Source organism: Coenobita brevimanus, chromosome 64 (genome assembly GCF_032717465.1).
Source record: "Coenobita brevimanus isolate Jiangsu-jjx chromosome 64, ASM3271746v2, whole genome shotgun sequence".
In the NCBI taxonomy this organism is placed as follows: Eukaryota; Metazoa; Arthropoda; class Malacostraca; order Decapoda; family Coenobitidae; genus Coenobita; species Coenobita brevimanus.
Genome location: NC_137017.1, coordinates 3705968 through 3729788, shown reverse-complemented (window position 1 = coordinate 3729788; position 23821 = coordinate 3705968). Strand labels below are relative to the sequence as shown.

Here is a 23821-nt window from a genome sequence, read left to right as displayed (position 1 = left end):
TTGCACTCACCCTGCACCACCTCTCCACCACATCCTGCCACTGCACGCACCACCTCGCCACCACATCCTGCCACCGCACGCACCACCTCACCACCCTGCACCACCTGATCACCCCGCACCACCTCTTGCGACACCTCACCACTTCCTACCACTTCACGGGCCACTTCACCACTCCCCACCACCACCTGTGCTATTTAGTGTAGTGTTACAAAGTAAGATATAGAACTGTAAGATAATGGTAGTGTATAAAGTAGATTATGTTTTGTAAGTGACTTCTGTAGAAAGACTGTTTCCCAGGCAGTGACGTATCTCCACTGACTTTTGACCCGCTAGGGGAGGACAGAGATAGGTAAAAGTTCACCTGCACTGACTCCTGTCATTGCATCATGCACTTGAGGTGAATAATTATTCTGCTCTGTATTTATTTCTCAGATGCCAGTCGCATGTATTTCCTTATAAGCTTATTACAATCTTTTTGCCTTAGATACAGTGGTAATCATTGCAGTTTCAGTTTGTACAGTAAGTGAACAGGGTATGGAAAATGCTATCATACGAGGCAACCATGTGATATGCCAATTTTATTGTATTCTGACCGTGTGAAGGTTGCCCCAACAAAGAGCTCGCCCCTTCCACCCCACCCTGCCAGCCTTGCCAGCATCAATGTATGTCCTTGTATTGTTATCCATGTATTTTTTTCCTGTTTATGAATTTGAACTACTCGCAGTCATTGCAGAATCACGTTGAAAGCAATATAATTGTGCACAGGACGTATGATATTGCATACAGTTACCGTGCAATACTCTGAGTTTATCATTTTCTGACCGTGTGAAGTGTAGGGAAACATACAGCTTTACCCTTTATCCTTATCCAGGCAGAAAATATCATACTTTCCCACACTCATAACACACAGACAGCAACATATATTGTGATAATAACAAAGTAAAATGACAGAGAAACGTAAACGTGTTATTACGGGAAAAATACGTTTTTTTCCCGTCTGTATATGTATTTATTTCTGCTTTGTCTCTCTGTTCCTAATAATATGACATATTCATAGTTTTGAACTTGCATTACGATTCTATTTTAGCCGTGCAGGTGGTGTGGGAGCAGCTAAATATGCCTCCTCTCCCTTACCTCTAATCGGAGCTGACCAGGTACTAATCCACCTGACCCTCCACTTTCATCCCCCGTGAGAGAGCCTGCCCTTGGGGGACCGACAGTTTTCTCACTTAGGACTGAATATTCAACCTTTCACTCCCTCTTCCAACCATACTCACAATATTAATGTGCAAAATAACTCAAAACTACCATACACATATTTTATATAAAAAATGTGAAAAAATATTCATAATAATTTTTTTTTGAGCCAATCCTAACATATTATTTACTGAAATCATTCAATATCATCACATATAATTTATGCACAACATTTCAGCACCATTCACATTGTTTTGGGGAGTAAAAAGAAAATGACAACACGTGTGATCTTTTCTTAACACTTGTGATGTTGTGCCGCAGCAATACACCACTGCGGTGGATATCCGTTGCCGATATTTTTGCAACTTCTGCGCTCCATTGCAAGCCACAGAATGGGTCTACGAAGCTGGGATTTGCACTGTTAGGTGCGTCTGAATTTCCTCTTCAACGTGGCAAAGGAAAAATATCAATTTTCGGAACTTCAGAAAATGGCCCTGGTGTTGGCCTGGGGCACACATAAAATTCCGGACCTATGGCCTCGGAGGGGTTAATAAATAATAAAATACAAGTATTCATAGTGCCTGTAGTTCCTTGTGAGGAAAATAATAAAATGTTTATGTAAACATGCATGTAGACACTCAGTACCAGGCCGTGTTGACATGTCACCACATGGGCCTTTGGACTGTCGATGCCCAGCAGATCCCCCCCCATTTTTTGGGGGTGGGGGGAGGAATTAACAGCTTTTCCCCCACAATCAAAATTCCTTCCCACATAACAAGAATCAGGGTAGAGTTTATTTCTTCATGTAAATGGTAAAAATTGCAAATGGAACCCATGTAATCGGGGCAGGGGGGAGGGGGGTCGCTGGTTACCAGTTTAACATGGGATGGCAGAGTTGTGTGTTGTATCTGGTGCTCTTCTAGCCTCCCACTGTGCTATGACACATGCTTATATCATTACATGGCATCTGCAAACCAATAATAATATGTACACAGTGTAATTTATGCATCAGTCTTTGTTGACTGGAAAATATATAATATATAAGGGATTGGCTGTTACTGTTTTGTTATGTACCACCAGTAAATGTGTCAACCATTTCAGTCCAACTGGGAGCCTTCTAGGCTAAGTAAAATCTGGAAGCAGCAAAATAATACACATCTTACCAAAAAGGTGAATATAAAGGCTTCTAACCCATCTCACAATGAGGAGTCTCTAATTAGCTAAATAAAATACCAAAGGAATATACGGTAATACAAGACTTCAACATAAAGAGTTAATATCATCATAAAGTTAATATCTTCAAAAAGCCATTAAAATTATGTGTAACCTTAGCATTAATGTATACTGTACAATATTCTCAGTCCAAAAAGTACATACATACAGAATGTAGAAAAATTAGAGAATTTTAAGGTACTACATGGTCAATATTATCAAGCTGATATGTATGATTCGAGCAAGATTTTATAGCAAATAATGTTCAACAGCTCGAACATTACATACAGAAAATGTTTACATACAAATGCTACATAAAATACACATTCACTCAACAACTTAAAATATTAAAAAACTACGGTTATAGTCCTAAGTGCTTACAGTCTATCTGGCATACTCAACTGTACTACACCTGGACGAGTGTACAAACTGCGTTCCGCCTTGTCTGCAAACAAAATCTGACTGATACTAATATGCTACCTAAAGTCCATCGCCTATGGTGCAGACTTTCATGTCGCGGTTTTCTATGACATGACAAGATGCCAGAATTAAAAAAAAACGAACCACGCGCATAAAATACCTATGGCACAGCAGTACGGTATGGTTTGAAACACTCAGGCAAATTCCCCTGGTGGCTGGAAAGCGAACCTCAGCCCTCTCCCGCCAGTCAAGCCTGCTCAGTGTGCAGTCAGACCGCTTCTTACCTGCTCACCCTCCCGTTTTCATTGCCTATGTTATGTATTGTGCACAGAAATGGCAGACAGGAACCCCGTGAACCCTGCCACCCCTAGGAGAACTTCAAGCAAGATACAGCCGTTAAGATTCGACAAGAAGTTGGATGTCAATGACGGATCGAGAAAGGGGAGAACAAGGCTAATATCGCCAGATCCTATAAAGTCAATGAATCCAGCATTCATACCATTTACAAGAACAAGGATAAAATTCTGAAATGTGTTAAGGCTTACGGGACTGGGAGCATCGATGGATGTGTTAGGTGCAAGAATGAAGCTCTTCTGTGGGCAGAGTGGTGCCTGCACATGTTTGTACTGCAGCAGGGGAGGAATAACATACCCATCGACGGACCTATGCTTAGAGATACGGCCAGGAAATTTCATAATGCTGCCTGTCACCGCCTAGGCCTGAACCCGTCCAAGTCATTCTAAGCCAGCCCAGGATGGTTCCAGGGTTTTCTGAAGAGGAAGAACCTGAAGAACATTCACTTCACTGGTGAACGTGCCTCAGCAGACACCGCTGCCGCCGCCAGTTTCCCTGCTTTCCTTCAACATGAGGTCACAGTGGAAGGTTACAGCAGCCTGACAATCTTCAATATGGATGAGACCGGGATGCAGTGGATAGAGTCTGCTGTCTACTACCTACATCTCGAAGCAGCAGCGGCAGGCGAGGGGAAGGAAGGCTGACAGATCTCGATACACTGTTATTTTTTGCACCAATGCTGCTGGTAATTTAAAAATGAAACCCTTCTTCATTCACCCAGCTAAGAAGCCCTGGCCCTTCAGTAACCTTTGTGATATGTCGGAGTCTGGTGTTTACTGAAGGCAGCAGGTAAAGGCATGGGCAGTCAAACCTCATGGTTGAGTGGTTTGATTTGTTTGTGAAGGATCCAGAGCAGCACTGTAAGATGCACAGTATCCCTTTCAAAGTGCTTCTCTCACTGGACAATGCCCCATGCCACCCCCAGCACCTGGCATCCTGCCATCCACATGTGAAGGTTGTCTTCTTCCCACCCAACTCCACCTCTCTCCTGAAGCCCCTAGACCAGGAAATTATCGCCAAAACCAAGCTCATGTACAGCCAGTATATGTACCACATGTTCCTGCATACAGTTACCAGAGAGGCACTTGAGGTTCAGGAGCTGCAGGAGATTGGGGGGTCTACTCCTACACCTGGCAGTGACGCTGAGGAAGATGCAGGTAGCGACGATCAAAGCAACGCTTTTCAGCCAGACCCCACCGCACCGAGGGATGTGCAAAGTGTTGCGGCATTCTGGCGCCGGTACACCATTATGGACTCCATTGATGGTCTGCTTAGGGCTTGGGACAAGCTAAGCCAGGCCACCATCATCCACGCATGGTGCCTTCTCCTGCATAACCTCTGTGCCTCAACACCTGTTTCACCTGGCAGGACACAGGACGTGGCACAGCAACTGCAAGAGGTTGTGAACGTTGCCCGTCAAGTTCCTGGCTGTTCTGAAGTAACAGCAGACGATGTGATGGACATGGTTAACTGTGGCACCGACTCTTTTCAAGTTGTGGTGGATGAAGTCATCGAAGGAGATGCTCCAGTGGAAAGTGAGTGACAGACAGGTTGAGAGTGAGACTGTGGCAGTGAGGTGGGAACCAACAATGAAAAACTTGAGTGATTTGTTAGTGGCAGTGGACATGCTCAAGGAATGAGTCCAGGAATGGGATGGAGATGTGGGGTGTTGTAATTTTGTTACCTTATTTGAAAAGACAACGGCACCCTGTAAGTGCCTCCATAACAAGAGATTCAATGAGCTCCAACAGGAGGTGATCACACACTACTTTTCATAAGTTTCACAACAACTGCCACCACCACAGTCTGAGCCACAGGCTGGTCCATCCCATGCATATGACGACAACAGCTTCTCTGTGATGTCAGAGGCAAACTTCGAGGAGTTCCTTCAGGAGGCTGCAATGGAGGAAGACAGCCTTACCCAGCAGCATCATGAGGTACCACCAGGCTCACCACAAGCTGGCAGGCAGTAGCCTGCCTCTTGCCTCAGAACCCCCAACCCTACCTGTTCCATTTTAGCACTATCGTCATTGGAGTTAGGTATGTTCAGTACAGTATTTTATGCCCTTAAAGCCCTTTATTATTAATTGTTTAGTGTTTAATTTGTGTGTAATACGAGCACTGACTGATTGCTTGATTGTGTGCCTGTGTAAAATGGGGGCAAATGGGAAAAAGTGGGGTGAAAAGGGGGACTTTGGGCGAACGTCCAGAACCAAATTCCATTTTTCCCATAAGTTTAGTTATCTGTATGGCACGGTTTTCTATGGCGCGGACTTGTCTCAAAACCAATTAGCCGCACCTTCTAGGTGACTTGACTGTAGATAAAAACAATAATAATTGAAGAACCAAATCAGATCTTTGTTAATTAAAAACAATATTCTCACAAACAGCATCATGTCTCTCAGAGATACTATAGGGACAATCTTTGAACTTTGATTTTTCAAAAAAAAAAAAACTTCAACCAGATGATGTACTGCATTTTACATTTTATTTATGCTTCTGTTAGATTATTTTAGTCAGATTAGAACATCTAAATAGTAAAGAGGTAAGAGAAGGTTCAAATCTAATCCCTCCAGTATGAAAAGTCTATCTTATGGTAAATAAAATCATATGGAGATACAGTGAATGAAATATAGTACATCATTAGACTGAAGGAGTAAATGGATGAAGAATATTTTAGCCATGCTACCCACAGATCAGGATTGGAGTTGTGATATCCTTGGACTAAATTTATGTAAATTTATCCTCAGAATGTATTTCTTACACAACACACACACACACACACACACACACACACACACACACACACACACACACACACACAGAGGCAGATGATTTGCCTGTGAGGTACAGCCAAATACTGTATTCTGAAGACTTGAAACATGAATGAATGGATGTGTGATCCATTTTACTGGACACTCAGTTGATAACTACTAACATGGTTTCCTTTTAATATTTCTGGATACTACAACCCCATTTTTCAGAGGGAAGTATGGTTCAAATGATCATTAAAATATATATAATATACATTATACTTTATATATGTACATATATCACCATCCACTCACTCGATGTAGTGCTGCTCTCGGGTGTCTGTCCTTTCCTTTCCTCCTTCCTTCCTCTTCTGTCTTTCTATATTCATCCTTTCCTCGTCCTTTGCCTATGGGTGATTTTACACTCCCTCTTCTATCTATCTTTCCTTCACTCTTTCCTCTTCCTTCTGCCTTTGGGTGACTCTACACTGGGTGACCAGCCAAATGGTTTCCTGTACACCAGGAAGCCATTTACTATGCTCGGTGGTAACCATATAACCAAATTATGGCACCTGGTGGTTTAGTGGGTAATTATGGCACTCCAATCAGACTGAGCCGGTGAAGGTTTATATCCAAGGAGTGGTTGGGGTTTATTGCTCACTTAATATCCATCAGGGATGAGTGAGGCTGGTCACTCTCATCTTAAATGTCAGGACCAACTTGCTTAGCCGCGGGCTTCTATGCACCTCATGGGGCAACATAGGATTGGATGATGGATATATATATATATATATATATATATATATATATATATATATATATATATGTGGAATGTTTACTTAAAAATGGGGTGCACTTTCATTTTATCACTTGTCAGTTGGTACATTGTACACTGAAGCAACACCTGGCACTTCCCTACCTCTAAGATGAAGAACAGAATGTAGGGGCCTTAAGGATACAGTGACAGAGAACCACCATTATACTCTGAGCAGGACAGCTTGTCTATACAGCCACACCCTCATAAACACCACTGGAGACTTATCAAATTTCACAGTGAAATTTATTAATATGACCGTACTATGTGACACAGCTCATCATTTTATCAACAGGAAGAAATTTACCTTAGCTAGTGAGAGGTGACTCATAAGAAGGTGTGAATCTATGGACATGTTGGCTGGCACAGGATAGTTACAAGGTTCACATGCACAACAGCTACCAGTATCTACAAAATTCACTAATCATCACTCATCCACCATAATACTGCTAAGGATACACTGTATAGTACTTTGGGCATTATGCATGTAAGATTACTGTACAAGCCTTATAACTTAGACCCAGCTATCTGTACAATCAAAATAATAACAAGGATTTTTATTTATGTACGACTGTTTGCTCATTCGTTTGTTTGTTTTTGAAGGCTCCAACATGCTTGCATATGTTGGCCTTGGTCGCCTAACAGCGGTTCTTCATGCTGCTTGATCTCTGGCAGTCTCCCTATTCAGTCTCTTATCTCTGAGGTCACACTCAATGACCTCGTCCCAGGTCTTTTTCGGTCTACCACTCGCAACCCTACCCTTAACATTAACACTTCTCACTTTCTGCACCAAGTTATCATCCCCCATCCTCTTCACATGCCCAAACCAACTCAATCTACCTCTCCTCATCACAATACCAATACACTCCAGTCCCATCCTACCCCTCAACTCTTCCATCGTAAACCTAGCCCCCCCAAGCCTCACACTCGGGGATGCATTGCACATCCACCTAATCATTGTCATTTCTATATGTCTGACCTTGCGAATATCCTCTTCCTTTACTGCCCAAGTCTCACAACCATACAGCATTGCTGTAAACATAAGGAATGTCCCCATCTAGTTCACTCATACTATGGCTAAAAAATACTTATTCCCATTAAAAAATCATCTACCACACTGGCCCCCAACTGTTCTGACACAGCAATACTGGAGATACAATAACGGATAGATAGACAGATGGATGGATGGATGGATGGATGGATGAATTCACTGCTGAAAACTGCAACCGCAAGCTGCTGTCAGTCACTCAGTTTGCTGGACTGTGTGGCAAGACATTTCATTATATATTTATTTATTAAAAAATATATATATAATTTTAAACCAAGTTCATATCCTTTACCCAACCTGTCGGTAACATGGCCAAGTTCATCATATAGTATAAATTCTAAATTCTACTCTTATGACCTAGGACAGTGATTATTACTGGATGCCAAACCAGGGAACTAATGGGATGAAAAATAACCTTCCAATGAAACCTACCTATGAAATCTCCAGTGACTGCAGAATGTGCACTTCTAGCATCACAGCCACGTTTCAGTGCCATCTACCCCAGTGTGACAGTTGTGTCAGTACAACCATGAAGAAACACCGTATCTCTAAGGTATGGTGCTGCAGGTGAAGCAAGGCAGGCATCCACACTTGCTCGAAGCCCCAGCTGACTCCCCACACGGTACACCACCTCTCCTTCCTCCACGTGGGGAAGAAGATTTCCTACACGCCTGTGCCTCTCAAGTGTGACACCTTCATGCTCTAATTTGTTAACCATGTGGAGAAGGACCTCTGGTGACAGCCTGAAGATGGAGAGGTACTCAGTAAGGTAAGATTCTTGTCCCATCTTTACATACTGATGGTACAGTGCTGAAGCCCAGTCCACAGTAATATGGTATGCTCGACCCACCACCTGTGCTTCTCCCACTCTAAGGAGATGAGTGGTAATGTATCTGACTCCTGCGGTTGTCAGCTTGAGAAGTCTGAGTGCTGATCCCGAAGAGCTCTTTTTGGCTTGGGCAATCTGCAGAGCCATAAGTTCTGCCTGCTGACTATACTCAACAGCAAGTGCAAATTGTTGGTCCTGCATGTAGTACTGAGCTGCATGAGTAAAGCTATGCATGGCTTGTGTCAGTAGCTTTATGTCAACACTCTTCAAGAACTGTGGTTCAAACTCCCCCTCACATACTGTGCTAGCAAGAGAATGTCCTTTGACAACTGAAGACTTTCTGCTTGACTTGTATGGTGCACCACGCTGGGTCAAGCCCTTATCTGACACTGCTGTACATGCCTGGGAACTGAGATAGGGAGTGGTGGTACAGGAAGCAGCCAGGTCCACTGTGGCCTCCAGAATCTGTTCAACTAGAATCTCAGCTTCACATACCCACATCTCTGCCACCTCTGAATAAAGAAGGAAATGTAGTGCCACAAGCCTGAGTGTGTCAGTGTCTCGAGGATATTTTGAACGCAGATAATGTACGAGGGCGTGATCCAGCCCTCGTGTTCTGCCAGACCACTCTACTGTCCCTGGACCCAGCAGTGGCTCGAACTGATCATGCTCTCGTAACGTGTCAATAATATAGGACATTTCACTGTACCGTCCAACACCCACTAGTAACCGTACCATAAGAGGCCACTGGGCATGGTTGAGAAGTGAGGTGGTTAAAGTAAGAGATGTCCTTAGCACAGTGCCAATGCCCTCCATATTGGATGCAGCAGTGAAGCAATCATGAGCACGCACAAGCAACTCCACACTCATCCTGTGCACTCTTTCTGCCTGGTCTGGGTAGGATGAGCCAAGGCGCTGGCCAAACTCCAACAGCTGGTGTCCAAGGGAGGAAGGATCCTTGCAAAGACCCACCAGGTCCATCCAACTGCCTTCCAGTTCCTCCCAGCCAAGCAACCTCTCTCGCTGCTGGTTTCTCTCACTCTCTGGTCCTGCTGTGATGGTGGCAACTGCTTCTTCAAATAAGAAATTCTGAAGGGCAGCCTGGGGGATGGGGAGGGCCTGTATCAAGTCTCTTGCCAGCTGTATCACGGCGCCCCGCCTTAATCTCAGCAGCAATGACACTAATGTAATGGGGTTGGGGTGATTTATGAGGTATAGGTAGGAGAGGTCCAGTGCTGCAGCAACCTTGTACAACATCATTACCCGTTCAGCAAGTTTCCTCCCAGCAGTCAATCCTGAAGCAGCTTTGACTAAGATAGTCATCTGTGTTCCTAAATAATCTTCAAATGATAACAGACTGAAGCCACTTATGGTACTATTTACAGTGCAACGACTTAAGGTTCGCTCCCGCTGTAATGGACAATTGCTAGATGAAGGTGGATTTGCCTCAGACAAACTCTCTTTTTCATTACATTTACTCATCCTGCTTCCATCCACTAAACCAAGCAGATAAAGAAGTGACTGGATATTCTTGTTAGTTTCTCTGAATAATTTCAGAATCCGACAAGCTGTAACAAGAAGACCCTTGTCTGCACAAAGATTTACTACATTCTGTAAGGCACTGTGCTCCAGTAGCTTGTGTTGATGTTCTGACTTATAATTTTCCTCAATCTCAAGTTTTCCCTCATCTGCCTCTTCCAACTCTTCTGTCTTTGGTTTGTCAGCTGGAGAATGATGTAATGGCATTTTGCTTTTACATGGTGTACCAGAGATGGTTTGGACAGAATCTACTTCATAGCTTTTTGTATTTCCAGATTCTGTTCTCTCTGCAACATCTATAAAATGTGAATTTTGCCTTTCCTCACATTCTGTATTGAATGATTCTTCTTCTAGAGCAGCAAGTTTAACAACCTTTCTCAAGTCAAGAGAACTGGTTTCATCTTCCCAAGGCCAGCTGCCAAGAACATCTGGGGGTTCAATCCTCAGCTGAGGATAGTCTACCTCTCTGCTGTAATATGCTTGGATGTTAGCTTGCCACATCACATACTCAATTTTTGCCTGTACTTGTTCTAACTCTGATAACTTTTGAAATTCAGTGGGATGGATAAGGACACTTCTGAGACTTGCATGGCTGTGGAGCTGAAATAGATCTGTACTTTTGTATGCTGACATAAGGGCATACTGCATGCATACGTACTTTCCTGTGAACAATGGCAACTCCTCACAAAAATTCACATATAGTTCTACTGCCTGTTCTGAGGGAATACCCTTCTCTTCCAGCTCCTTATGGCATCTACTAAGGAAATCATAAAGCAGCTGATAACTGTTGGTAAACAAGTCTTTTCCCTCTTCAAATTTAGCCCTGAGTTGACCACAAACAATGCTATACATTGGTATATCTATTAGCTGACACACCTGTAATGCCTCAGAGAAAAAATTTCTGCTACTAAGGCACCTTACTATCTTGTCTGCAGTTCTCTTTAGCTCTCCAGCTTCAAAGCTCCACAGAAGTTCTAAGAAAGTTACACTGTGTTTTGCTGCTCCAACAACTTTGCAGATCTTACTAACCAAACTCCAGTTGACAGAATGACAACAAAAAGGAGGCAACTGGCTGACAGAGGTAACGGCCAAGAGGAACTGGTATTGCTGGTAACCATTAGTGACATAGTTGTCAAGTGAAGTTGCAATGATATCAAGGACCAATGTCATCAGCCAGTCTTCATCTGTATTTACTGCTTCTTGCTCACTGCTCATGAATGAGACGGATTCAGTGAGTAGATGAGACACTTTCTCCAAATTACAGACTCTCTTGATCTCTTGAATGGCAAGGATAATGTAAAGAACTGTTGAGTACACACCAAATATCCTTAGACCTTCAGCCACAACATCTAATGATCCTTCTGACACATGGGATAAGATAAACCACTTCACTTCTTTAGGACCACATTGCAAGACAAAAATATCACATGACCGACAGCAATTTCTTCTTGGAGGGGCAGACTCGTCACTATCTGACTTCACATTAATGGCTGTTGGGTAACTGCTACAGGCAGACAGCTGGTTGTGCAAGGACAACTTGCTCTTTTGTGACAGCTGAGTGTAAAGCCACCCTCCAAGACACAGAATGGGGCTGTGTCCATCATAGCATGCCGAAAACACTGCCAGTACTGGAGTGCTCAGTGTAACTGCTGCTACAATCAATTCATTAGCAGGATTCTCTAGCTGATGACAAACAAGAAGAATTGAGTACAGATTTTTGGGTTCATATGTCAACCAACCATCAACTCCAAAATCCAGGACTGTTTCTGATGTGGTGAAAGACAGCACATCGTCAACAGCTGACAATTCAAATTCACTGGGGCTTGCACTTCTTGGCCTGTCATCATCACTACTATGAACTGGCGACCGGGAGCCTTCTCTATTGTGGATTCCAATCTTAGCATACAAAGTGGATCTTTTATTATGAGCTGAAGCTTTGTTTCTTTCCCGGGACATATGAGTTTTACGATAGTAACTGATGTGTGTCAGGGCTTGTGTCATGTGGTCTCTAAGGGCTCTGCTTCTAAAAAATTCAGCTACCTTCTGCACTTCCAGTTTTGGATAGTCGAATACTTGAACTGCAACAAGGAAAAGCAACCACTGGTCTGATTCTGCTAACTTAGATAACAGTTTCACTGGCCATGGAAGGTTGTAGATATGAGAGAGATCTACACACAGCCTCATCCCATCAAACAAAGTATGTACACACTTCTGCGACACAGTTCCATGAAAAACAGTACCCATCATATCAACTATATTATTCAGAGGAAGAGCCATATTAGGAAGTTCATCATGCCTTCCCTTGATATGTGATACCTTATCCACAACTGAGAGAATGACACAGTTCTCAAGCATTTCCAACAGAGATGCTGCTGCCTCAGTCCTTGTCTCTACAACACATAGCTGCTGAAGTACACGGTTCATTTCTGTTTTAATGAGTGTTTCATGTCCTTTGCGCTTTTGCTGAGACAGCTTACTACACCATACTGTTTTCACATTGTAGATTAAGTAAGAACATGACAGAACAGTCCTGAGGTGATCTGCATCTATTCCAGCCATTAACAATGTTGCTAGGCATGCAGAGCTTACAGTTCGATCTGGCCAGCTGCTCAGAGCCATTCCATAAACATTCTGTTGGAATTCCTTCATTTTCTTGGTACTGATTGAGTGTACTTCCGTGAGTAGTGTGGCTGCAGCATATGTAGGTCGCCCCTCACGCAGGTAGTACTGGTTGTCAAGGCAGTGCACAACACCATGCTGTGCTACCAGCTCATCAGAGCTCCAGGTTGGAATTTCAGCCTTCTTATCAAATCCATGTCTGTTGCTGGGCTGAAACATGAAGAGTCTGGTGAGATCAAAGGGGACAGTGCCCAGCAAAAGATCATAGAGGGTGACATCCAGGCCAGGCTGCACCATAGCACCACACAACAACTGTAAGTGAGGCAGCTGTTCTGTCACACTCTGCATCACCTGTCTTGGGCTGATGTGATGCTTGGTGAGTACAGAACATACAGTTTCTAGCTCACTATTGTTCACTTTTTCAGTGCTACACTCAAGCCTTGCAATATCCATTAGCTTAACTCCTGGAGCAAACAAGACTGTCAAGAAAACTGGGAACAATAATTCTTTTGGGTTCTGGCAGGTTTCACTGAGAACCAGTAAATTTTCAACACTTGCTTTATGCAAAATCAGTCTGTCTTTAGACTTCTGGAGACTTATGAATGGAAAAATCATCTTAATCCAGTATGGTAAAGCGATTCTTTCAAGAACATTGCCTTCTATGGAATCCAGGGAGTACTTTCCGATGTAATCAAAAGCTGGTATGATAAGCTCCTGTTCAGTAAAGAACTTGAGGAGAAGCTCATGGATATCAGCTGATGACATCTGGCAATGATGGTCTCCAGCAAACTGAGGAAAAAGCTCTATTGCCTCAGACACACACAACCGCCTCACTAAAAGATCTGCTGTAGTTCTTTCTTTAGTTGTGAAAACACCACACCTACATAGAATATTCAGTACCAGTTCAGCAAACTGGATGCTGGCAGTGACTACAAGATCAATCATATCCTGTGTGATAGGCTGAAACAGGTCTTTATGCCATACACAATCTCTACTGTCAAAGAGTTCAAAGCTCCGTACACTCAAATTATCTACCTCACTGGCTGTTACAGATGAGGAATCCAGGGAATCATGGGATTTCACCGAAGAATCGACATCACTTGGATAAAGAGGGTCATTTAATAAACTAAATGCTCCAAATCTGGCACCTAATGCAGAACCTCTCATTTTTATGTTTGTATCAGATTCTTTTTCACTATTTCTTCCTTCCATACCTCTTGATGACTTTGAACTGGAATCCTGCCATGCAATTTCTTTCTTCTGAAAATGTTCTTCACTAATATCATCTTCCTGATGGCAGAATTCCTTTAAAATCCACCTCTTCAAGTTTTTGAGATCATTTTGGTGGAGGAGGTACTGCCAGATCACATCCCCATCAATGTTCAACAGAATATCAGCATCTGTGGATGTAAACAAAGTAATTAATACAGAATTGGAGACCACAGTGCAGTACATTTTCATCTTTCTCACATACATACATGGGGTGGGAGGGATACAGTAATACAAAATAAAGATGTATGAGAGCTACAAAAAAAAAATGCCTAGCTGTTGTTGTTGTTGTTCAACCTCCATCCACCTGACTGAGCAGACCTGTCAATTGTAGGTAAACAACTGTCCCTATGGGACTGTTCCACAGGTTTTAACGTGGTATATGTTGTACAGTGCTCCATTACGTATATTATGCTGTACTGGCCTATTCTACAAGCTGGGCACATCTTATGTGTGATTCCACACACTCCAAATCTAAGATGGTTGCTGTGGATAGCTGAGTGATGTCCTGATCTTAGCTTAGTTAGGTGAATTTGATCACCTCTTTTGATAGACACCCTCAAAACAATAAACCTAATATCAATATCATCATCATCATCATCATCATCACCATCTAATCCTGTGCTGCCCCATGAGAAGCAAACGAGCCCAGGCCTACACAAGCTGGTCCTGACATTTAAAAAGAGTAACCAGCCTCACTCATTCCTGACTGACATTATGTGAGCAATAAACCCCAACCACCTCTTGGATATAAACCTACACAGGCTCAATCTAGCAGGAGAGCCTTAATTGCTTACTAAATCACCAGATGCCATAAAAAATAAATAAATAAAACTATCCTTCTATCATACAAGACTCCAGAACTCTACATATTCTACATATACAATAAACTACCAAATATGAGGTCTGTCCTAAATGAAACCAGAACCTAAATAACGCACCAATTAACCGGCATAGTGTGATCATGACGAGAGCATTGTGTAGCAGCAACTTTGAGCCTTAGTCTAATACTAGCCGAATCATGCCATGTCACTTAGTCACCAAGGCACCTGTGCTTGAGTGAACATGTGTATAGCACACTTGGCAAATCTTCTATTATCTCAAATCAGCTACCTTTCAGGGTGGACTTCAACTCTGGGAACATAAAAAGTTCACAGGGGCCAAACTTAGAGAGCAGGGCAGCTGAGGGATAGTCATCTTGTGCTTCACCAAAAAGTCACAGATATGGTGCGACATGTAGGCAGGTTCATCGTTGTGGTGCAGTATCCAGGTCTTTGTCCACACGCACTGAATAATATAATTGTGTGTGTGTGTGTGTGTGTGTGTGTGTGTGTATTTACCTATTTGTAGTATACAGGAATTGAGCGATGCTTGTGTTGTCCTGTCTCCATACCCACATTTATCTAGTTTACTTTTACACACATGAATGTTTTTCTCCTGCACCACCTTTTTGTCTAAGTCGTTCCAAATACTTATGTATTTACCCTATATACCTAATTGAGATACACACGAAATATGCTATGCTCGTGGGTACCCATCGCTGTTTCTCAGTAAGTCAAATTTAGCTTTAAACTCGTTTATGTTTTTAGACTGGATGATCTCTTTGTCCAGGCTATTCCATAAATCTATACTTCTGTAAGGAAAGCTATATTTCTTGATATCCTTCAAGCAGCTTGACTTTTTCAATTTCATTCCATGTCCTCTTGTTACTCTCTTATCCCATAAAAACAGATCTCCTTGGTCAATTTTATCCACTCCCACCAAGGTCCTGAACACTGCAATCATGTCTCCCCTCTTTCTCCTTTCCTCTAAAGAAGGCAAATCCAGCTTTTCCAGTCTCTCTCTGTATGACAGATCTGCCAGACTGGGGACCATTTTGGTTGCTGTTCTTTGTATTCTCTCAATCTTGTTTACTTGTATATCTTTCTTTTTGTGTGGGGACCACACTACTGCTGCATATTCTAACCTAGGGCAGATCATGGCCACTATCAATTTTTTCATCATCTCCTCATCCATATAATGAAATGCTACTCTTATGTTAGTCAGGAGTTTATAAGTCTCTCTAACTATCTTATTAATGTGCTTTTCAGGTGACAAACTATCTTGGACCAGCACTCCTAAGTCTTTCTCTTCCCTCATTTTAGTGATTAATTCATTACCCAACAAAAAATTCAGTGATGGCCTCCTGGTACTTTTACCCATTTCTAATACTTTACATTTCTTTACATTAAATTTCATTTCCCACTTCTGGCTCCAATCATGTATCCTATCCAGATCCTCCTGCAGCATTTTACAATCCTCCTCAACCTCTACCTTCCTCAAGATCTTTACATCATCAGTAAACAGACTTGCATAACTGTTCACTCTATCTACCATATCATTTACATAAATCAGGAACATTACTGGCGCCAACACCGAGCCTTGGGGGACTCCACTTGTTACTTCCCTCCATCCAGACATCCTATCCTTTATTACTGTCCTCATTTGTCTGTCTCTCAAAAAGTCTCTCATCCATTCCAGGAGTTTCCCCTTCAGTCCTCCTATATATTCTAGTTTTCACATTAGTTTCTTATGAGGTACCTTGTCAAAGGCCTTCTCTAAGTACACACAATCCACCCAAACATCTCTCTCCTCTTCCGCGTCAATCGCTCTTGAGTAAAAGCTCAACAAGTTAGAAACACATGACCTTCCACTTCTGAATCCAAACTGACATTCGGCCAAAATATTCATCTCTTCTAGATATTTTATCCATCTGTCCTTAAGGATTCTCTCGCACAATTTTGCGACCATGCTGGTTAGAGACACTGGTCTATAATTCAGGGGTTCTTCCCTGTTTCCTCCCTTATAAATTGGTACCACATTTGTGTGTGTGTGTGTGTGTGTGTGTGTGTGTGTGTGTGTGTGTGTGTGTGTGTGTGTGTGTGTGTGTGGTCACATGCATGTGTACATGCATGTGTGTGTGCATGCGTGCGTGCATGCGTGCGTGCATGCGTGTGTGTGGTCTCACACACTTCCGACACGTGAATGGCTAGCTTCCATCAGGTCATCCTGTGATTGGAATACTTGAGTGTCTGGCTATGGGGAAATGTATCTAACCTCTTTCTGGAGAACTCAGACATAATTACCTGTCTATTACATACTTATGCCTATTGCTATACAGTATAGTTACATACGTGTATATATTACATATTGTGTCATAACATGTTAATGCCTACATTTCGCTCGGTCACGCCAAACTGTCGTACCCATGACATATGTCTGTTGTCTATATTACAATTTTACAAAGCATATAGTAACATGGTACATTGACATGAATATACTAAACAAACATCTCGGTAAATACATATGGTATTCATCATAATACTGTAGTGACATAATAATACTGTAGAAACATAATATATAGTAGTGATATATTGCAGTAGCATAATTGTGTATGTACTGCATAACAGTCTTATGCATATATTGATACAATGGTAATACATTAACAATACAATGGCACCCTCACATTGGCACTTGGGATGATTGGCATTTTATGCTGCAGTCTTCTTGCCTCCTCAACACTCATGGCGGTGGAAGAGTGGTGGTACTGGTGATGGTGATAGTGGTGGTGGAAAGTGAAGGTCTGCTGAGTTGTCGTTCCCCAGTCACAACACTTGGTCAGTGCCTCCTCGCTCTCTGCTTACTTGTTGTTGCTTGTAGTTTCTCATTAGGTTTGTAGTTTTGTTTTCACTGGTTCGTCACCAATGTTGATTGTGATGCCCTTGTAATAGTTCAGGAGAGTCAGCTGCATATAAAGTCTTAAGGCATAGATTGATTGTAGCTGGTTTGTTTTTACCACTTGCCACCAACGTCAATGGCCATCAGATGTCAGGATTAAGTGGCCTTTATCTTTTTGTTATAGAGTGAGAAAGGTTTGTTATCTTGTTTGGCTGACTGAAGGGACCCAGGAGGGGAGAGAATAAATGTTGGCGTTGTAGAGAAACGTGAGGGTAGGCCGTCTCTGTCCCATTATTCTCTTCATATTGTAATTGAAGGTGAGATGATGAATAGGCAGATTGGGGTCGATGGACTTTTATTGTGAGATAGTTGCTTGACTGAAAAAGTTAAAGAGCTTGACGTGACCTGTGTATTGTCAGGGGCAGTTTGTGCTAGCTGCCACCTTCCCACTCTCTCTCTAGCTCCTACTCTCCTTGTCTTTCCTTCTTCCCTGGCTGTCTCTGGTTCTCTCTCCTTCTCCTACTCCCTATCACTCTCTGGGGATCTCTCTTGTTCTCTGAATCTCCTACACCTGGTTTTGGACTTACGTCCCCCTCTGACTTCCAGCTAAAGTGTGTGGGCGTCTGTGTGTGGGTGCGTGCATGTGTGTGTATGTAGGGTCTCGCACACTTCCAACACGTGAACAGCTAGCTTCCATCAGGTCATCCTGTGTTTGGAATACCTGAGTGTCTGGCAACGGGGATATGTATCTAACCTCTTCCTGGGCAACTCAGATGTAACTACCTGTCTATTACAAATTGATGCTTATAGCTATATAGTTATATAGTTACATATTACATTTTGTATCCATTCACTCAATGTAGTGCTGCTCTCGGGTGTCTGCCCTGTCCTCTCCTCCATCCTTCTTTCCTTCCATCTTCTTCTATCTTTCTTTCCTTCATTCTTTCCTCGTCCTTCTGCCTACGGGTGACTTGACACACCCTCTTCTGTCTTTCATTCCTTCATTCTTTCCTCTTCCTTCTGCCTGTGGGTGACACTACACTGGGTGACAAGCCAAATGGTTTCCTGTACACCAGGAAACCATTTACTATGCTGGGTGGTAGCCATATAACCAAATTTTGGCGCCTGGTGGTTTAGTGGGTAATTATTGTGCTCCAATCGGATTAAGCCGGTGAAGGTTTATATCCAAGGGGTGGCTGGGGTTTATTGCTCACGTAATGCCACTCAGGGATGAGTGAGGTTGGTCACTCTTATCTTAAATGTCAGGACCAACTGCCTAGCCCCGGGCTCCTACGCTCGTCATGGGGCAACGTAGGATTGGATGATGGATGGATGGATGGAACATATTAATGACTACAATTGCTCTTCCAGATCCTTCACTGTTCATCCTGCAACAAACTGGCAGGTGCACTAAACACACATTCACTCAAGCACTTTTTTTTGTGTGTGTGTGTGTGTCTGACTCTGGGCATAGGCTTCACAGCCTGCTATCAAGGCCCAGCAGTCCTCCTACATACCATACACCTCTACATGTCACCACTTCAGCGCTAACACCCACCGTCCATATTGAATACATGCTAAGGCTGTCTCATACAGGACTGGTGTTTTGGTATTAGCGGGGGTATTTTTACGAGGGAGGGGGGGGTGAGTGAGGGGAGGGTAGTCAAATGGTGGGTGACAGAGCGACTTGGAGGCGTTTTGTCTGCGGCCACCCTTTGCGGGATTAGGGCGTCGGGCTATAGATAGATAGACAGATGGATTTTTACGACATGTCGGCAGGTCTTCTGGTAGATCAGTAAAGCCTGATTTAATGAAATTCAAATCCTTAAACTGTTCCCTGCCCCAGCAGGGATTTGAACCTGGGTACATTAGGACTGCAGGCCACCTCACTACTGATTGAGCCACCGCCTCCCCCGTGTACCTTGATGACTAAATGACAAGGCATAACATGCTAGCATTAAAGCTCAAAGTTGCTGCTACACAGCATTTCCACTGCAATCACGCTATGCCAGATAGATGGTGCGCTATTTAAAAAGTTTGATTTCTTTTTGGACAGACCCTGTATGTCCTAGAATGGGAAGCCTTCACACAATGACACTGACATAACCAAGCTGTTCTGTGTCCAGTTATTTAAGTGTCAACTCCTTCCTATTCCCCAAAAAGATGATGGTGGATTGCAGAGGCACAGGAACTTCAACTTGTAGTCCACTGGTTCATATTCAAGTGAACCTGGGGCAATAACAACGATGACAACAACAATAAACTATTGGAAAGACTGAAGACAAAGTACTGAAAACTTCCAAACAGAATACTGTATACATATGAACTTGAACAGAAACTTAGGTATACCTGCACTGTAGGCATAAAGGTCACAAAGGATAAGCATCATGGCAAGAGGTGTCCATGTGGCCACTTGAGCTACTGTCATGGGGGCAGTGATGGTACTGCAGAAGGCATCACCCAGCCGGAGCAGCTCTACCCACCGCCTGTTGGTGGTAATGTCACATCACTAAAACTGTTACTGTAAAATAAGGGCAAATTGGTAAACTAGCTTTATGGGTAACAAGAGAACTATAACACTGTAGGTAATACTTTTGTAATGTACTGTGGATTTAATGGTAAAAATGAACATACTGTATATACAGTACTGTATACTCATGAAAACTTCCTGTACAGAGGTCCACCAAATACAGTAATGACATGTTAGATCATACACTGGTGGTAGGTGGGGGCATTCACCATCCACTCACTCAATGTAGTGCTGCTCTGGGTGTTTGCCCTTTCCTCTCTTCCATTCTTCCTCATATCTTTCTTTCCTTCACTCTTTCCTCTTTCTTCTGCCTATGGCTGACTTTACACTCCCTCTTCTGTCTTTCTTTCCTTCATTCTTTCCTCTTCCTTCTGCCTATGGGTAACTCTACACAGAGAGACAGGACAAATGGTCTCCTGTACACCAGGAAACCATTTACTATACTGGGTGGTAACCATAAAACCAAATTATGGCGCCTAGTGGTTTAGTGGATAATTAAGGTGCTCTAATCGGATTCAGCCTGTATAGGTTTTTATCCATGGGGTGGTTGGGGTTTACTGCTCACGTAATGCCACTCAGGGATGAGTGAGGCTGGTCACTCTCATCTTAAATGTCAGGAGCAACTTGCCTAGCCTCGGGTTCCTACACTCCTCATGGGGCGACATAGGATTGGATGATGGATGGATGGATGGGTGGATGGATGAAGAGATCATACACAATACTGTACTGTATTTATACTGGATCTGATGTACCGTATAAATGTCAGCATGGCCAATATACTGTGAATACAGTAATAGTACAGTATTCAAGTCATGAAGCAAACCAAATTAAGGATGCTGCAGGGAAAGAATGAATAATGTACATATGATACTGTACTAGAACATGTTTCACATAACCACTGTATTATTTATGATTTAAAAAAATTTATATGGCATCATTTTCTCAATTCCATTGAATGGTACTTGGAACTAAAAACAAAATTAGCTTTTTCAAGTCCTCTTTCAACAGCTACAGGGACTGCTATTGTACATGCCACTTGGATGCTCCAACACACAAAAATATTTCCATTCTAGCCTCCTTTCAAGGTAAAAGTAGCTTTATTTATCATTGTATAATATATCTTCCGCACAGCATCGCTGCCTTGTCTTTTCTTTGTGGATGTTACATATATTTTCCTAGCAAAGCCATTTTTTTTATTTCCCCGACCAACACCTTCGAAGTTTTGCTCCCTCTCGAGAACCCCCTCCCCCCCCAAAATAGGATAGCCATGACAGATTTGCTTACCAAGCTACTTTGTCCTCACATTCCTCTCACTCTGTCACTTCTCCCTCTCTTCATTCTCTCTCATCAATATACTACTCCAATCAATTTTTCCATACTACATATGGTTTTTCTCCCCCTACACTATCCTCAGTCTATTTTTCAAATTTTGTATGGTACTGTATATATTTTTAGTTTATAATTTTTGGCAGACATTCTTGCTTCCTTATGAATGATAATTTATTACAACAAAGTCACTTGCTTTATGTAGTTTTTCAATTACTTTACCTTTAATATTAGGTCTGTACCTTTAATACTGTATTGTGTCATTGCATGTGACTATGCTAGTTCAGTCGTATTACTCCACAGGCTAAATTACTGATTACTTTACCATCTCACATGGTTTCACCTACTTTTGTACATCTAAAGAACCCAAGTACAGTATTCCTTAACAGTACAGTAGTCTTTTTGAACACAGGGTATTTTGGGAACCTAACATCAGTGGCTAGCAAATGATAACTTAATGTGCAGACAAAACAATGTACAGTACTTTTTACTTAAACAGTATTTTTCTGAGACAAAATACTTAAAAGGAACATCCATATTGTAGAACTACTATCACATATAAAAAAAGCAAACAGCGGAATACCATATTACTGAAATATAATTAAGAAAAATTTTTAAATCTGACAATAGCATGCACACAGACAACTGACTGTGGTGGAAGTGTTAGAAGGTCTGGTAGTGTCTTGTGTATTGCTGACACCACCTGGACAGACTGGGCTTCCACAGGTGTGAGGTAGTCCTTCAGTGCTTTTGCTATGACCCACACCTCAAACTGATCATCACTTGAATACAGCAACTGCCTCAGTACCTCTCGGTAGCTCTCATCCTAAATGAAATAAAGTATTCATAACAACATAGTACAGGCACTGTATAAGGTATGTTGGAATACCAGTTATGGTATGACTATTGTACTGACAGTCTGTGATACTATCAAGTCATTTACATTAAGACAGTTTTAGAGTAAAACCCTCTATTACTTGGCTCATTTTTGTGCCTGAGTAGCCAAGTACTGTGGCAGAAAAGAAAATCATACTATGTTGGAAAATATTGGCTAAGGACTCAAAAAAAGCCCTCTGGCCTCATCATCCTCTACCAACAACTGCATCCTCAAACTATATTATGTACTACACTGATATAATTGTACTGACACTATCATGCCATTTAACCCCTAGGCTGTAGCATGTTTGTCAGATGAGATGTTGGCAGTGTGGATGATTTGAGAAAACTTACTATTGTCACTTCACAAATTTTTTGTGCAAATCCTTCTTTCTATCTATCTACCTATAGCCAGATGCCATAATCCCATAAGGGTGGTCGTTTGACTTTGAGTTAGTTGTTTTACAGGGAATGGCACTAACCCTCCACTAACCCACCTGCTAACAAATAAGGAACATGTATGGATGGTTATGTCGTTACTGCCCACCATTGTAAGAAAGTAGAGCAAACACAGCAAAAGAATGATAAAGATCAAGGAAGAAGTAGGCAGCACTGCATCCTTTGGCTGAATTTTCTAGGGGAGGAACATACACTGTATTGCACATTCTCACAGTCATGGGGTATCTCTTTTAGTTCTGGTATTAAAAAAAAAATAATAATATGGGGATGCTCACCATCCACTCATTTGATGTAGTGCTGCTTTAAGGCACCTGCCCTTTCTTCCCTTCCTTCCTTCCTCTTCTTTCTTTCTTTCCTTCCTGCTTTCTTCTTCCTTCTATCTATGGGTGACATTACACTGAGTGACAAGCCAAAAGATTTCTTGTACACCGGAAAACCATTTACTATGCAGGGTGGTAACCATATAACCAAATTATGGCGCCTGGTGGTTTAGGGGGTAATTAAGAAACTTCAGTCAGATTGAGCCGGTGTGGGTTTTATCCAAGGGTTGGTTGGGGTTTATTGCTCATGTAATGCCACTCAGGGATAAGTGAGGCTGGTCACTCTCATCTTAAATGTCAGGACCAACTTGCCTAGCCTCAGGCTCCTATGCTCCTTATGGGACAACACTGGGCTAGATTTAAAAAAAAAAAAAAAAAAAAAAAAAAAAAAAAAAATTCCACCCATCGCCCCATGAGGAGGATAGGAACCCGGGGCTAGGCAAACTGGTCCTGACATTTATGATGACAGTGACCAGCCTCACACATCCTTGAATGGCCTTACATGAGCAATAAACCCCAACCACCCCTTGGATACAGAC

The 23821-nt window shown here is 42.4% G+C and overlaps 1 protein-coding gene across 1 annotated transcript in view; it reads right to left on the bottom strand.

The window, feature by feature from the left end:
- Positions 1 to 8247: 8247 nt before the first annotated feature.
- LOC145404615 (spatacsin) overlaps positions 8248 to 23821 on the bottom strand; it is a 91052-nt gene continuing 75478 nt past the window's right edge. Inside the window, exons 12-14 of the mRNA XM_080276136.1 lie at positions 22278 to 22453; positions 20121 to 20257; positions 8248 to 14185 (exon numbers count right to left, since the gene is read on the bottom strand). Of these exons, the coding sequence (XP_080132262.1) occupies positions 8295 to 14185; positions 20121 to 20257; positions 22278 to 22453 (6204 nt within the window). The 3' untranslated portion in view covers positions 8248 to 8294. The remainder of the gene's footprint in view (positions 14186 to 20120; positions 20258 to 22277; positions 22454 to 23821) is intronic.